At 36.7% G+C, this 15,451-nt stretch overlaps 1 protein-coding gene and 1 non-coding gene across 2 annotated transcripts in view; one reads left to right on the forward strand and one right to left on the reverse strand.

Moving 5' to 3' along the window:
• The window catches only part of kcnt2 (potassium channel, subfamily T, member 2), a 134,342-nt gene that overhangs the window by 51,560 nt on the left and 67,331 nt on the right, over nt 1-15,451 (reverse strand). The window contains exons 21-24 of the mRNA XM_007895673.2: nt 10,392-10,463; nt 7,895-8,029; nt 6,461-6,572; nt 3,395-3,496 (exon numbers count right to left, since the gene is read on the reverse strand). Of these exons, the coding sequence (XP_007893864.1) occupies nt 3,395-3,496; nt 6,461-6,572; nt 7,895-8,029; nt 10,392-10,463 (421 nt within the window). The remainder of the gene's footprint in view (nt 1-3,394; nt 3,497-6,460; nt 6,573-7,894; nt 8,030-10,391; nt 10,464-15,451) is intronic.
• On the forward strand, nt 7,566-7,637 carry trnat-ugu. Its single transcript has one exon. It is a non-coding gene; the product is annotated as a tRNA-Thr (tRNA).

Here is a 15,451-nt window from a genome sequence, read left to right on the forward strand (position 1 = left end):
AGCAGAAGTCAGTTTGACATCAGTGCCCGAGTGCCAGGGAAAAATTCAGTCGGGGTTTGCTGTTCGGAAATCCTTGCTCGTAAATATATTTACAATACAATATACATTTACATAGTTCCTTTCATATTGGGAGGAATTGTAGAAGTTGTGTAAATGTTGAGTAAAGATAGTCAGATTTGGCTCAGCTGCTCCGCAGCCCCCCCCCCCCCCCCCCCCCCCCCGCCCCTTCTCCTTCCCCCACACAGTCGAATAGTCTGAATAGTCTGAACTCGTGTGAAGGACTGAAGTGCGCTTGTGGAACTATCCCTGAGCCTAAATTCAGGAGAAAAAGGTGGATAAGGTAGAATACCAAGCATTTGTTTCATCTTCTCATATGCTACTATTTTGGTAGTAGTTTGACTAGGTTTTTCTGCTGCAGTGTTCTATGCTGACTGAAAGGTCAAGTGATAAAATAACAATTTATTTTCATTAACTGAACCAGAATTCTGGTGCTTTGTAAACTACACCAACCTTCAATAATTCATTACAATTTTGTCAGGTTTTTTTCTTCTGCACTTTTTGCACCAATCTGAAATTGGGTTCGGTTCCGATGGTTGTCTTTGTAACAATCCATACAAAGAGATAAGAATTTTAAATTCAAGTTTGATTTCAGATGAAATTCAAAGAACAAATTTTTTTTTTCTCTATTAGGTTTGATGAAAGCAAACTTAAATATCAGATACCCCAAAGTTCACCTACAAAATACATAGTTACATACTTTACCACTAAAGCCTTGAAGTTTGAGACCTCTTCCTGACATAAAAGGCAGTCTATCAAACGCGAGGATTAGTATTTTACTATTACTCTTCATCTGAATTGCAATCAAACATTCTCCTATTAATTAATGTAAAATTATCCATTTTGAACCTACATTACAAGTCACATAGTTCACATTATGTAAATTGATTAGGTACTGGTGCTGCCAATTTAAGGCTGAGAATTATTAATGAATTCTATATGAAACTACTGGCTTTGTAGGATTGGTAAAATTTCCAAAGAAGAAGTAAGGATAAGAATGCATTGTATGAAAATAGAAATTTTGTTGTTTGACTTTCAAAGCAGAATTCAGATTTATCAATCCTGTTTTAGTAATTGGTAATAAAGAACAATGTAATTTTTAATTAATTTAATGTAACTAACGACATTAAATGTGCAGGCCACCTTTTATGAATTAAAATAAAAGCACAATTAAAGAGATGGCACAATGGTGTAATGTTAACTCCCAGCAATGAGCTTTGTGCCCAAGATTCCCAAGCTGAATAACCAATTATCAACAATATGGCTAATGTGCTATGAGATAGTCAGCTTCAGATCCTGCTCAAATACCCCAGCCAATTCAGAGCGTTAATGACAGAGAGACTGGGAGATCTGCCTGTCCTCTCAGTTACAAATGATGCATAGTGCGAAGAGCCATAGAAACAAGTGGGGGAAAAATGGGTCAGGGGAAAAAAGTTTTTTTTCTTCCTATTTTTTTCCTTTTCCTATTTGGAAACAGTTTTTTTTAGGGCTATTTTCCCCCATTTTTCCTTTCTCTTCTCAGCAGGGATGCTTAAATAAAAGGTGTCCTGCACATTTAATGTTTTTACTTACATTAAAATTACATTGTTCTTTATTTCCAATTACTAAAACAGGATTGATAAATCTGAATTCTGCTTTGAACTTCAAACAACAAAATTTCCATTTTCATATAATGCATTCTTATCCTTACTTATTCTTATTTGAAAATTTTACCAATCCTACAAAGCCAGTAGTTTCATATAGAATTCATTAATAATTCTCAGCCTTAATTAGCAGGGCGAAACCTTGGGCAAGTTTCCTTACTCCACACGCCTAATAATAATCCCTCCAAAACAAAACAATAATAAATTGGTCATTTTCAATCCACGACTGTTTGTGGGACACTGCTGTGCACAATTGGCTGCCACGTCTCGCCCACAAAAATACAGCCAATTCACTTTACAGTCTATTCTGTGAAGCGCTTTGAGACATCGAAAAGACATGAAAAGCGCTATATCAAATGCAAGGATTATTATTATTTATTATTATTACTGAATGCATAATTGCTAACACCCAATCGAGATTGGCTATTCAACATATAGGCATACGAAGAGTACATTAGTAAAGTGAATATACGTAGTTTGTACAACAACACCTTGAATTTATATAGCGTCCTTCACGCAGCGTAGCATCGTGGAGTGTTTGAAAGTGGCGGAATCTGACAACGAGTCTCGGGGGAGAGAGAGATGGGAGGTGACCGTAAGCATGATCAAAAAGGAAGGTCTTTAGGCAGGATTTGAAAGTGGGGAGGGAGGGGGCAAGGCAGAGGGATTGAGGGGGATGAGTTCCAGAGTTTTGGGGCGTAGTGGCTAAAGGCACAGCCACAGATGGTGTAGCAGAGGGGACGAGGGACAAACAGGAGGCAAGAGCCGGCCGAGCAGAGTGAGGGGTAAGCAGATCAGATAGGTAGGGAGGTGCGAGGGTATGAAGGGATTTGAAAATGGAGAGGATCTTGAAATCTATCCATTTGGTAATTGGGAGCCAGTGGAGGATGGCAAGGACCTGTGTGATGGGGGTACAAAATTTGGTGAGGATGAGTATCCGGGTAGTGGAGTTTTTAATCAATTGGCTTTTGTATATGGTGGATTAGTGGAGACCAGCAAAGAGGGCATTGGAATAGTCCAGCCGGGAAGTGATGAAGGCGTGGACGAGAGTTTCGGCTGCATTGGTTGTGAAGTATGGATGGAGGCGGGCAATGTGGCAGAGGTGGTCCTGGTCAGGAGCGGATATGTTCTAGAAAGGAAAGTTGGGGATAGAAAGTGACGCCTAAGTTGCACACGGGTTCAGTAAGTCTGTGGGAAAGCCTGAGGAGGTTGAGGAGTTCATATTCTAGTTGGAAAAAGAGGAGTAAAATACTCTCTACATTCCAGTAGCTCTTGAAGTTCAGAACACAGTGAAGCAACAGTACCTTCTGTCTAAATAGATACATGCAATATTCATTTGCTCTTTTCATCTATGCAAGCCAAAATAAATTAATATATCAAATTAAATCTTGTTAGGAGGTTGTTTTGTTATTTTGATAGTCAAACACCTCATTTCATTACTTGGATAAGCTGATTATATTCCCCAGTATAATAACATTTTGCACAGTTTGATTTATTAGACACATGTAAAATCAATAAAAACGTCAATCAGTTTGCTTAAAAGAACAAGATACTAATTTGCTCAACAGGTACACATACATTTACATTTTTGAATTGGCAAGATTCCAAGAGAAATTAAGCTGATGTCACTTCGTATTGGGTTTGATGCCATTCTCCAGAGGTTCAGGATTTATTTTAAATTAAAAATAATTTACCTGGTACAGCAGTGTATCAAGCATGCTGATGCTGAAGACTCTCCCAGCAGCAAATGGTTGTCGAAACATGAATGCCAAATTTGAACCTTTTTCACGTTCCTTCTGTTGTAAGAAAGATATAGTTATTTGTTTCAATAGAGCAATACTGCCTCTACCTGGGCACTGGAAGAATTAAATGAAGCTCCATAGAACTATTCGTGTTGATAACAGTATAAAACACCAGATAAAAACAAAGCTATCCTGTGGATTTTGCTTGTGAGTCATACAGATTACATTGACATGACCAGAACCTCACAAGAAACAAGGGAAGCTAAATATTTTTTTGCAAATGCGTTTGTTGCACTTTAATGCATACTCCATTTAAATTAATCCAAAACAACTCAAATGTGTCAGCCAAATAAACCAGGTAACTTGTGTTTGCTAAACCTGGTAACTATTGCCTCTAAGTTAATTAAAGCACATTTTTTTCAGATACTCTTTGATACTTGGCAAATCTTATTTTGCACTGTCAAATAAACTGAGCATTTAATGTTTGCGGATGATGTGACCAAGAGGGAGCATGTACAAGTTGAAGAGGATGTTTGTAAAACGCTACTGTATTGATTCTGCAGGCTCTGCAAGCTCCATGACTTTTCAATTTGATTAGCATAAAATTTACAGGTAAACATAGCAAATATGTTGCCAGGCCACATTAAATTTGCCTGAGATACTGTTTTTTCTGAGACAGGGTATTTTGTCAAAGACTGAACTAAGCAATGTATAAAATTCAGCAGAGATGCTTCATTATTTGTTTGAAAACTGATTCATTGCAATGGTCATATTTGTTTAAGCATCTCGGTGGTGTGACCAAGCATGTCATTGATGTGATAATCTATCAAAATACAAGGAAATGAATGATTGACCAATGTTCTGTATACCAAACAAAGACTTTGCATTGTGAGGTCTACGTTCCATGTTCATCCGTGTTGCATGATTTATGCGGCAAGAAATGAAGTATCACAACTTGCCTGTTGTCAACTATTTTTCATTTCGGAAAGTGGGATTTAGATCCTATCACTAACAACAGTGTTCTCTTCAGAATATTGTTATTGAATATATGCTGAACAAAGAGTACAAAATCTGACACATTGTGTACAGCTTTGGAACAATTTCTGCTTCATAATAAATTCAGAACTTATTACTGTTGCTCCTTATACACGATTCTATTACCGTATGAAGAAAGAATGAATGCTTTTGAAAGGCGCTGGAAAGTCAAGGAGTTGGACTCAAACTGGGATTGGGATCAGGAGGAATGGAGGGTAGAGTAGGAGGGTGACTGAAGGCGCAGTCAAAGAGGATGGTCTTGAGACGGGCCTTGAAGGAGGAAAGGGAGGGGAGTACTATGGGATGGAGTTCCAAAGGGTGAGGGCAGGCCAGGCAGGGTACATGGAGCAGGCTGGCCGGAGGGAGTGGACAGGTTTATATGGAGTCAAAAGCTCACAGGGGTAAGGAGGAGCAAGGCTGTGGAGGGCTTTGAGGATTTGGCCTCATCCTCTGGGGGATGTGTAGCTGGGCAAGGATGGGGTTGATAGGGTCACGGAGCTTGTTGTAGGTCTTTGTAGAGCTCAAAATCATCCTAAACATGGCACCCTATTCAAGTTTCAGTTTAAACAAAACAACTAAAGGAAAAAATATGCGGAACTGGCTTAGAGACGTTGCTGATAATGGAATAAAGGTACATTTCTGGAGCTCCACTCTGAAAAATACTTAGTTTAATTAAATGGTGCTGTAAAAAGCAGACTATTTTTTCTATGTATTCATGAAGATTTAAACTACTTTTATGTAAGATCACCTATTTAAATATGCATAATGTGATTCTGAACCTAAATACAACATTGCCAATTATATAACTGCATTGCTGCAATGCTTTAAATTCGCACTAATTCAATATACTCCTAGATACAAGAACAAAAAGGCAAAAACACAAATGCCAACTAGTCATTTTTTCAGACAAAATTAAAATAACTCTAAATTAAGTGTATAATCATTGAGTCCTGACAATAACTGGTGATTTCCAATGGCAACATATTCTCAACTTGGTTTTGTAAAACTAAATTTCATACAATAGTGTTACAGATGTTATTTGAGCAAGCTAACAAGCATGTAAAATTAAAGCTTCATTTAAGCTTTCATTAAATGTCTATGTCATAGATATGTTACTGGATAAAGATTTTAATCTACATTTAACTCTAAATGCTGTGAATGAACAGAAAGGGCTTTTCAAGTCCAATCTCATCTGGAGTGGATAGTTTGGGTTAATAAAAGTAATTAGGAATGAGTCTGTCATATAACATCTTGAACATTTCATTTTGAGAAATTCTGTTCAGATTCTTAAGATCAAGGAAAGAACTGAACACTCATTTTCTTGGAGCCAACAAAAGAAGTGGGAAAAAAACTAGCAGAGTCACTGGCCTCAGACACCTCATCAATACTACAGGCATTCTGTCTCAATACTGTATTACTTAACCCCGAGCAACCATGCAATAATAATAATCCTTGCATTTTGATATAGCGCTTTTCACGTCGGGAGGACGTCCCAAAGCGCTTCACAGAATATACTGTAAAGTGAATTGACTGTATATTTGTGGGCGAACGCGGCAGCCAATTACCTAACTATGAGACCAATGCTTTGGCCTGCTTCCATACCCTATTACTGAGCAATCCGAATCTGTTGAGTTAGTAGAAGCTATTGGAATGAAAGTACAGTAAGATTGGAAATGTTACTGCTGACAGAGGTTTCCTCAGTACTTTGTCATTTAAGATAAATTTCCTTTACCTAAATTCCAAGAATAGCATACTGAAGAATCACTAATATCTGTAATATTGTTGAGCATCCAGAATATGCATCCAGGCTACACATATTTGCAATTCTCAACATGGGAACACAACTGCTGGGAACCCACAGTAGCCTGCCAAGAAAATGCAACTGCTGTGCTATTTTGTTGATAAGGGAGAGGGTTTAAGAATAACTATTATTTGCATATACAACTGCATGTAATTTCAAATCAAAAATATATCTGTCCTCACCTTCTCAAGTTTAGACAAAGCCAATGAGTAGCAGTCTTTGGCCCTGAACTGCATGAATCTCATGTTAGCTGGATGGGTCAGTTCTGTGATAATACTGAGACTGGAGAATAACCTAGAGAGAGAAGAGTAGACACAGCATAATTGTCAATTACAGCGCTTCACTATTAACAGCCCAAAATTCCAACAAATATATGCTATCTAGCATATATCTTTTAATGTGATCTAATTTTTTATTGTTGTGAAGCTGGAAAAAAATACTTTCTTACACACCCAAGCTTCATTATAGCCTGTAAAATGACACTTAGCCATAGAATAGAAAAGATTGTAATGATTTCAGACTGTCAGTCCATCCATGTAGCCTGCATATTCAATTTCCTTCGATAAACATGTCATTTAAAATAGATAACCTTCACTGAAGGTGTTGATTAATGAAAGCAAAAAGTTGACTTTGGATTTTACACAAACTAGTCTGGAGCAAAATGAATCTTTGAAAACAATTTCACATGGTTACATTGATTTTGTTCAACTGAGAATAATCAGAACAAGATTTGCTTGTGATTTCATCGTCTTAGCAATGGCCTTCAGTGTATGGATTGGGACAAGATCAGCTGGTGCAGGTCTCCTGAATTTTTATTGAGCGCTGTAAATGATTCTATTCTATACAAATAAGAATAAATTGGTTCTTCTTCTGGAAAGCTGTTTCCCAAATTAAGATTGAATTTAACAATATTCGAGAATAAAATGGACTCTTGGAGAGTGAAAAGAAATAGGGATATACTGAGAAAGCAAGGTGATGCACTGATCTATCAAAAAAGCACTTTGGGATGACCTTGATTGGGAGGACCAATAATGGTTACATCTGACCCATAGCTGTTAGATGTCTATGGAATTAATCCAAATATATAGTTTAATTAACGTAAATAAATTAAGAAATCAAATCAAATTAATAATTTCTCAGATGGTTTACAATTTTGTTTGCCCGAACAGAATAAACACTGCTCTTAAATTTCATAGGCAGCTCGTGGTCAAGTACTCAGAGGCACATATGCTGAATCTAGTATCAATTTAACGTAAGACTACTTTCAGATAACAGTTCTTAATGTGGAGTCCTGTAGCTCAGTGGTTAGAGCACTCGCTTTGTAAGCGAGAGACCTGAGTTCAATTCCAGGCAGGGCGAAACCTTGGGCAAGTTTCCTTACTCCACACGCCTAATAATAATCCCTCCAAAACCAAAAACAATAATAAATTGGTCATTTTCAATCTACGACTGTTTGTGGGACATTGCTGTGCGCAATTGGCTGCCGTGTTTGCCCACAAATATACAGTAAATTCACTTTATAGTGTGTTCTGTGAAGCGCTTTGGGACGTCCTGCCGACGTGAAAAGCGCTATATCAAATGCAAGGATTATTATTATTATTATTAATATCACTTACCTGAATAACGTTTGCACATTTACCATTGTTTTAGCATCTGCCATGTAATCCTCCTCGGCACTCATTGTGCTTTCTTTGTCTACTACAACCATATTGGCAGCAAATGTTACTCCACACCTAAGCAGGTCATCTAGGCTTTTTGGAACAGGAAAAAAGACATTAATTTGATCAACATTCATTTGTCAGTGTTTTTGACATAACTAATAGAATTGAACATTATTATAACTATGATGCTGCTTTTACTTAAAGCCAATCATTACAACATTTCTAGCACAGTCTGAACACCTGCACACTACGCAATGCAATCACATCATTCACAGCAAGAGAAATGTGCTATTAAGTTGGTTGCATGGGACCACAATTACCCCATTTTTTCGGGGCTATCTTCCTCCCAAAATTAACCTGAATGTGTTGTGTTCTGAAATGGTATGAAGAGTATGTTCAAAGAATATGCCCAAACTACACAACATAATACAGTACTTCGCATTCTCCAACTACAGCACAACCAAGTCACAAAAGATTAAAGTATACTGCCTAAAAAATCCTCTTTGCCTGATGAGGTAATGGACTTATTTCTTTATCTTTTAAACAGACTAGTGAAGTTCTATTATTGAATTATTATTTTTCCATTATTATTTGTTATATTCTCTATACTATAATTCAGTGTATCAGTCCAACTCCATTGTGATGTTAAAGTTCTGCTTTTAACGCATACATTCAAAATTAAAAAATTACATTTCTCCTATTATTTTCTTTCCCAACTTGCAAGTTTCATAAACCAATCCATCCCAAACGAGCAATTTTGTTTACAGCAAACTAAAGATTAATTGTTTGTTTAACTGTGAAGACTTGAATTATGGTTATTTATTGATTGTTTGTGGCATTGGCAATGTTTTGCTTGTGAACTTATCCCTTGCGAGGTGCTTCAGCTCATGTGTGGAATGAAATCATATCCCATAGATCTATTTATCGTTATCTCTATAAAAAGCAGTTAAACAATCTGTTTAACTTAATATTTTTAATCTCAATACAACTTGTAAATGACCATTTTTCAAAAAAAAACATCACAGCTACAGCAGAAGAACTGAAAAAGCTGACCCATCTGGTAGTGTTGAACGAATATTTTGTTGTTCCATCTATTGCTGATTTGTGTACTGATTCTAATTTTGAAATAAAATAAGCATAACCAATTAATTTGGAGGCAACCTGCGCAAATAATATTATGATGCCGATAGTTTGATTTTTTTTACGCATTTGATTTCCTTGTTATTGGAGAGAAAAAAAAGGTACTCTCCGAGGCATTGCTTTCAAAAATCTACAAACAGCCCTGAACAACATATAACATCTATTTACGTTTTTGCTTTTGCTTGAATACTGCTAATATTATTGAGAGGACTGGCTTGGAGTAGTTAATGAGTCTGAGAAGTATGAGGAATACCATTAATTAACATGCTGAAGCACCTGGGTTAATGAGTGTATCTACTGATGTTAATTGAGTTTCTTCAGACACAGTAAGTATTCTCTCCAATTATTTCCTGAACACACAAAGCAAATGTATATTTATATATAGAACATGCAAGCAGCAAGAGAATTAATTATCATTAATAATAATTTGAACTTCAGTGAAAATGAGGTATCCTACAACAAAACATCTTATATATCCCTGTGAAATATCTCCACTTAGCCAAATGTGGAGCAACAACAAATTATATCAAAGGGCAAAATGCATCCAAAATTTATCCAACTCAGTTTAATTGCAATAAAGCTGAAACCTTGCAATCCCAGTTATGATTCTGACTGAAATGCTCAGCACATGTCGGCATGTTTGGTCATCTTGAAATCCCTCATTTCCCTGCTGGATGGCACCACTACATTTCTCAAGAGTTTTGAGGCAATCTTTTAAGTGAACGGCACAATATATCAAGTTTTTGTTGTTGAACGCTGATAAATAAAGTTGAATTATAGATAGCATTTCGATACATCGGATCATACCCCTCAGGAAACAATAGTCATTATACATAGGATTCTTATGAACAACATGTAGAGGAAATGTTCATCCCGACAACCTAGCATTCAAACTCAGACTTTGTAATTGTGAAGACCCGTAACTGCACCATCCTATTATGAGCACAAAATCATAGTTACAGCTGTTTTCTGTAAAGCTCCCAACCTAATTGTGTTACTTAGCAAACATTGCACTTGTTAGGATAACGACAGCCAAGGGTCCACTTGGCGCAGAGCACATCAATGGAGAAAGATCATAATCTATTCTCTGGTTTCAGTAGAGCACCAACAACAATACAAGACACAATTTGCAAACTAAAAACAAAAAATGAGCCACATGCAATTCATGCTGCAGCATGCTCATCTCTTTCCGAAAACGTTACTCAATTTTAAACTAGAAATAGCAGTCATGCAAAAAACATTGTGCAGCAGGTCACACAAACAAGGCTTTTAGGCCTTTGTATAGCATATCATGCTTTGTAATCTTACATACTTGTCAATAGAGCCAACCATGTAGTAAACCATAGGAAACCAACAGATTGCTTCCAGAAAGTGTACATCTGGCCTGGGGAGAAAGCCAGAGTTTAGAATGCGTAAACAATACCTCTTAAATACGCATCTTTGGAACTCACTAACTTGGCTGTCTGTATGTGTGTGGGCGTACAAAAATTAAAAGTGATTCATAAGAAATGTATAGGATTTTTTTTTAAATTGCAAAAGCAATATTTTACAGACTAAACTCTCAGTAATGTGGTATCTCAAAAGCCTTGTCTATCCTCAAGGGTGCCAATCAGTACAAGTAGTTGCATACTGAAAGGCTGTGATCAGTTCTCAAACCAGTTTTTCTCAGCTACAGTCAGGTAGAAGAACTTGACTTGGTTTCCTTGAATCACACACTCTGTCCATCCACATCATTGAGAAGTACTTTATCGCTGTTATCGCTCTTGCTTGAAGTGGTTGTTGTATGAGTTTGAGCTGAATTCATTCAAGATTTAAAAAAATACTGGTAAAACTGCTTACTGGTTATTGTGCAGGTCACTTGTGTAAAGGAGCTCAATCCTTCTTTGAAAATTGGTGCAATACTGGCGAAAATTAAACTTTTCACAGCAAGATCAATTTCAGGAAAAACACATTACACAATTGATTTCTCTCCAGCACAATTGCTTGGATTTCAGCAGAAGAATCTGTTTGAAATTACACTGCCAGGATTGAACTCTACTGTAAAACAGTATCCTGCTTAACAAGAAAATCAGAGTAAAACGCCTACATTGGTGTGTGTGTGGTGAGCAGTGAGCTGAACAACTTTTTCTCATTCCATTCTTTCTACATCCCTGTACAATAGAAATTATTACTGTAATATTAACTACTATAAATTGTATAGTATACATTCGCCTACAAAATACAGTCACTTTGCTTTACAGTACATTCTGTGAAGCACCTTGAGATGTGCTTCCAACATGAAAGGTACTAATGTAGGAATTATTATATTAAAGCAACTCTAATGTTTTTTTNGCTCAGCCGGGTGTCTGACACATGCGGAAACTCATCACCATGCTTAAGTGGAGAAACAAAATTGAAATCCATTTTTAAAAAGAACTTCACTCGTGCTTTGCTGTCATTTCTTTTTTTCCTTTATCTTTTACATTCTTCTTTCTCAGTCTCATTATTATGTTAACTTCAGTTTTACTATGTTTATTTAAGAGCTTTTTCACTCTATACATTACGGGATGGTTTCACAACCAATGTAAAGTTGAAGATTGACTAGTATGCATGTACGCCATGTGAGTCGCATCAAATAGGAGTGGGTTTGGTGAACGAGTAAACATCGGTGGTGGTACCACTTGCACTTTTGTAAGGTGGTTTAAGGGCTAAGAGTCAGCTTGTGTGCGGATCCCTGACTGTCCAGTGCCTAGGGACGTCCTCCTGATGTGAAAGGCTCTTTAACATACAAATATATGTACAAAATATACAAATATATATACAAATATAACTACTGTTGTTGTTAATATTGCTGACCCTAGACCACTGTGACCAAGATGGACCAGTTTCTTTTCTTAACAGCATTTAAAATATAAAATTTTATTAGTGGCCTTGAGTCATACAGTAATTGGTGATTGAAGATAAGGATTCTAATTGAATGACAACACCTCTGACCTTGTACTTCAAGCAAGCTGCCTATCACAATTTTACTTCCATGTGTCAATCATTTCTTAAATTGGTCTGAAGTCTCCACACAATTATTCCCTGTCTTGATAAGAACACTTCTGGTGGATGGGGGGGGAACAAATCCTTGTTAAATATCTTAAGATAACTAAACTTACTCATGTAGCTGACCAGCAGACTTCTGCGAATGTAAATGTGGTGCATCATGGAAAGTTCTCAAAGTTGTAAGGTTACATAAGAAACAGGGAAGATTGTATACAGAGGAACAATAAAATACTAGTTTATTTCCGAATCTTTCAAAAATTAAACACTATTTACTAGTAAGACAATGATTTTAATTAACTGTAAACGTGACAATCTCAACCCCATACTTCAAGCAAGCCTCCTATCGTAATTTTCTTTCAATGTGTACCAATATTTATTTGCCAAAGTAAGTCTGTACTGTTATTTATATTTACTAATGAGTGACAGTGCGATGTGTTTCTGGTTAAGGAATTGTAATTATCCCCCTCTGTGATAGTCATAGATTACATTTTGTAAATTAATTGACTCACAAGACTATTTTCAGTGTTCTGAAGGGTAACCATCCACCCTGCATCCTTCTCACTAACGAGACCCAAGAGAGAAGATTACACCTTTTACTACAGCAATTTTACATCATTAGTAATCTCTACAGGTTCACTGGTAACATTTTCTTTCCATTTCATTTGGGATAAGTCAGGGTTCGAATGGGCCTGACTCACGTACAGTGTAAGATTGACTGTGTTTAGTAGAAGGCAATGATCCTCATATAGAATTAAAATTCCATCCATAAATTAGCCCATGTGGTCTGCAACCCAGCAGCACTCCAGACTTTGAAGTTTAAATAACTTATTGAAGAAAATATTTATCTTACAATAATTTAAAATATAAATGGAGGAAGGAAAACACTTATATTCAATATTTTGCAACAACATACTCAACAGAATGGCTAATGGATTCCTATTAATAATAATCCAAATTACAGTAATATTTTATCACGTAGCATTTTGAAAATAAACTGGTATTTAATTTCAGTATATTCACAATATCTGATTTAGAAAGAGATACATGTGTGCTCTATTAAGGAGTATTAAAATACCAGAAAATCTTTGGATTAAGATTTAGATCAGGGAGTAAAAGAAAACTCTGTGTTTTTTTTGCCCTGTGGCCATTTACAGAAATGTTTTAAGTATTGAGTAAGTTATACAACAGGTATATTGGTCTGTTTATTAGTTTTGTTCAGATGTCTACCCAGTCAATTCACTTTACAGTATATTCTGTGAAACGTTTTGAGACTTCTCGAAGATGTGATAAGGCTCTATATCAAATACAAGGATTTATTATTATTATATAGAAACCCATCACTATGCTTAAGAGTATCTAAACCAGACTGCAGATTCCACATCTGCATGCAACATGGAAATGTGTTCTTAACTACAGCTCTAATTTAGAAGCTGTTTCTGTAGGTTCTTCATCAGAAAACAGGCTTAAAGGTTAAAAATGAATTCAAACAATTCTCCAAATTCCGCACACTCTGAAATGTTACATATACAAGAGTAAATTAAGCCCCATATGTAATATTTACCAAATAGTTCCAAAACATATAACTTGTTGCTAGTGAAAACCTCCAAGTAATGTGCTTGAATATACTTTTCACGATGAGAATCAACCATAAACAACTTTTTGTGCTGAGATTGCCGTTACGGTTCATTTACTATCAGGAAACCAAGCGCGTGATCTAGGACTGCCACTCAAAATACAAATGATTCTTCTGGCTGTATTGAAATGTTTTTGATTACCTGTCATTTTACATTTGATGTTTTTGTATAGCATTCAGTTATTATGGAGTTGACTTCCAAGTCGATCCATCTGCTCTGCACTTACAGAGGATAGTGATATTACGCATGGTTTTCTGTGTGTGACAACCTTGGATGTGTGTCAGCTGATAACCTGGAAACAAAATCTTAGGTTTGTTTTCAATGTACTGTAATATTATCATCCCCCCACCTCACCATTGAGTATACATGTAGTTGCAAAAGTGCTACATGGCAAACTGTTATATCATCTGGCCTATCAGTGGAAGTACCTGAGTCCTGCTGGGTACTGTGTTTGACTTAACTAACGGGATCATTGGGAGGGGACCCTCTCTGAAGTGGGTTTATCGTTACTGCTGTAATTCATTCATTTTCAGCAAAGCAAAAATGAGATGGCAATTTAAACTGTGAACACAAATAATAGTTGATGTATTGGTTGACTTACTGGAGATACCAAGTTGGAGTCAGTATTGACATAATCCTTCTGTATTTACGAACAGCTGTCCTTGCCTAGGTTTATTTTCAATCACCAACTCTGAGTTTTTCTGGCTTCAGTCAATTCATTGTGTCCAGCTGTGTTAGGGAGCACACTAATATTTTGGTGTGTTGAGCAAATTGTTGTATTATCTTCCCAATGGCTCATGTGTAACATATAAAAATGTTCACCATTACGGTTTCTATGGGGCTCTTAGTTCAATTAATTGCACATCTGTGGAAATCGAGTAGAGCCCCATTATAACACAATAGCTGGTGGTCCACAAAATCCCAACTCGTGCTATAACAGATCGTAACGGCTAGTCAGCACTTCCATACTCACTGCAAAAACAGACAGTTCAAACTATGGCTCACAGAGTAATGTCAACATTCACCCAGTGACCTAGAAGTCACTTTCTGCTTCCACCATCTCCCTACGAGCCTGTTTCATACATTTACTCCTCGCTCACTGAAATAGTGTTTCCGCAAATTTGTTTTGAATTTATCTCCCCCCACCCACTTCAATCGCAGGCCATGTCCTCTGGTTTTACTGTTCTGGACAAGAGAAAACACCTTATCATGGTCTACGTTATCCAGTCCCTTTAGAATCTAAAAAACTGCAATCATATTTGCCTCTCAACTTTTCCTTTCCCAGGGTCTACTGGTTTCAACAATGGTTCTTCAACCTGCTCTACCATTTTGTCAGTTCCCGACTGCTCTGAATGCCTTACATCGTTTTCCCATGTTTTACGGTATCCCTTTATATCCTTACTATATTGTGAGTGTGTGTATATATGATCACTATATTATATATATAATAATCCTTGCATTTGATATAGACGTCTCAAAGCGCTTCACAGAAAATACTGTAAAGTGAATTGACTGTATATTTGTGGGCGAAATGCAGCAGCCAATTATGCACAGCAGTGTCCCGCAAACAGTCGTGGATTGAGTGAATTATTTTTAAGGAATTATTACCCCCGGAAAAGCTATCTGCCAATCGACTAACAACCAGGTTCCTACTTACTGCGAGGTAAAGAGAGGAGTGTGGAGTAAAGAAACTTGCCCAAAGTTTTGCCCA

Source organism: Callorhinchus milii, unplaced genomic scaffold (genome assembly GCF_018977255.1).
Source record: "Callorhinchus milii isolate IMCB2004 unplaced genomic scaffold, IMCB_Cmil_1.0 Scaffold5, whole genome shotgun sequence".
Lineage (NCBI taxonomy): Eukaryota > Metazoa > Chordata > Chondrichthyes > Chimaeriformes > Callorhinchidae > Callorhinchus > Callorhinchus milii.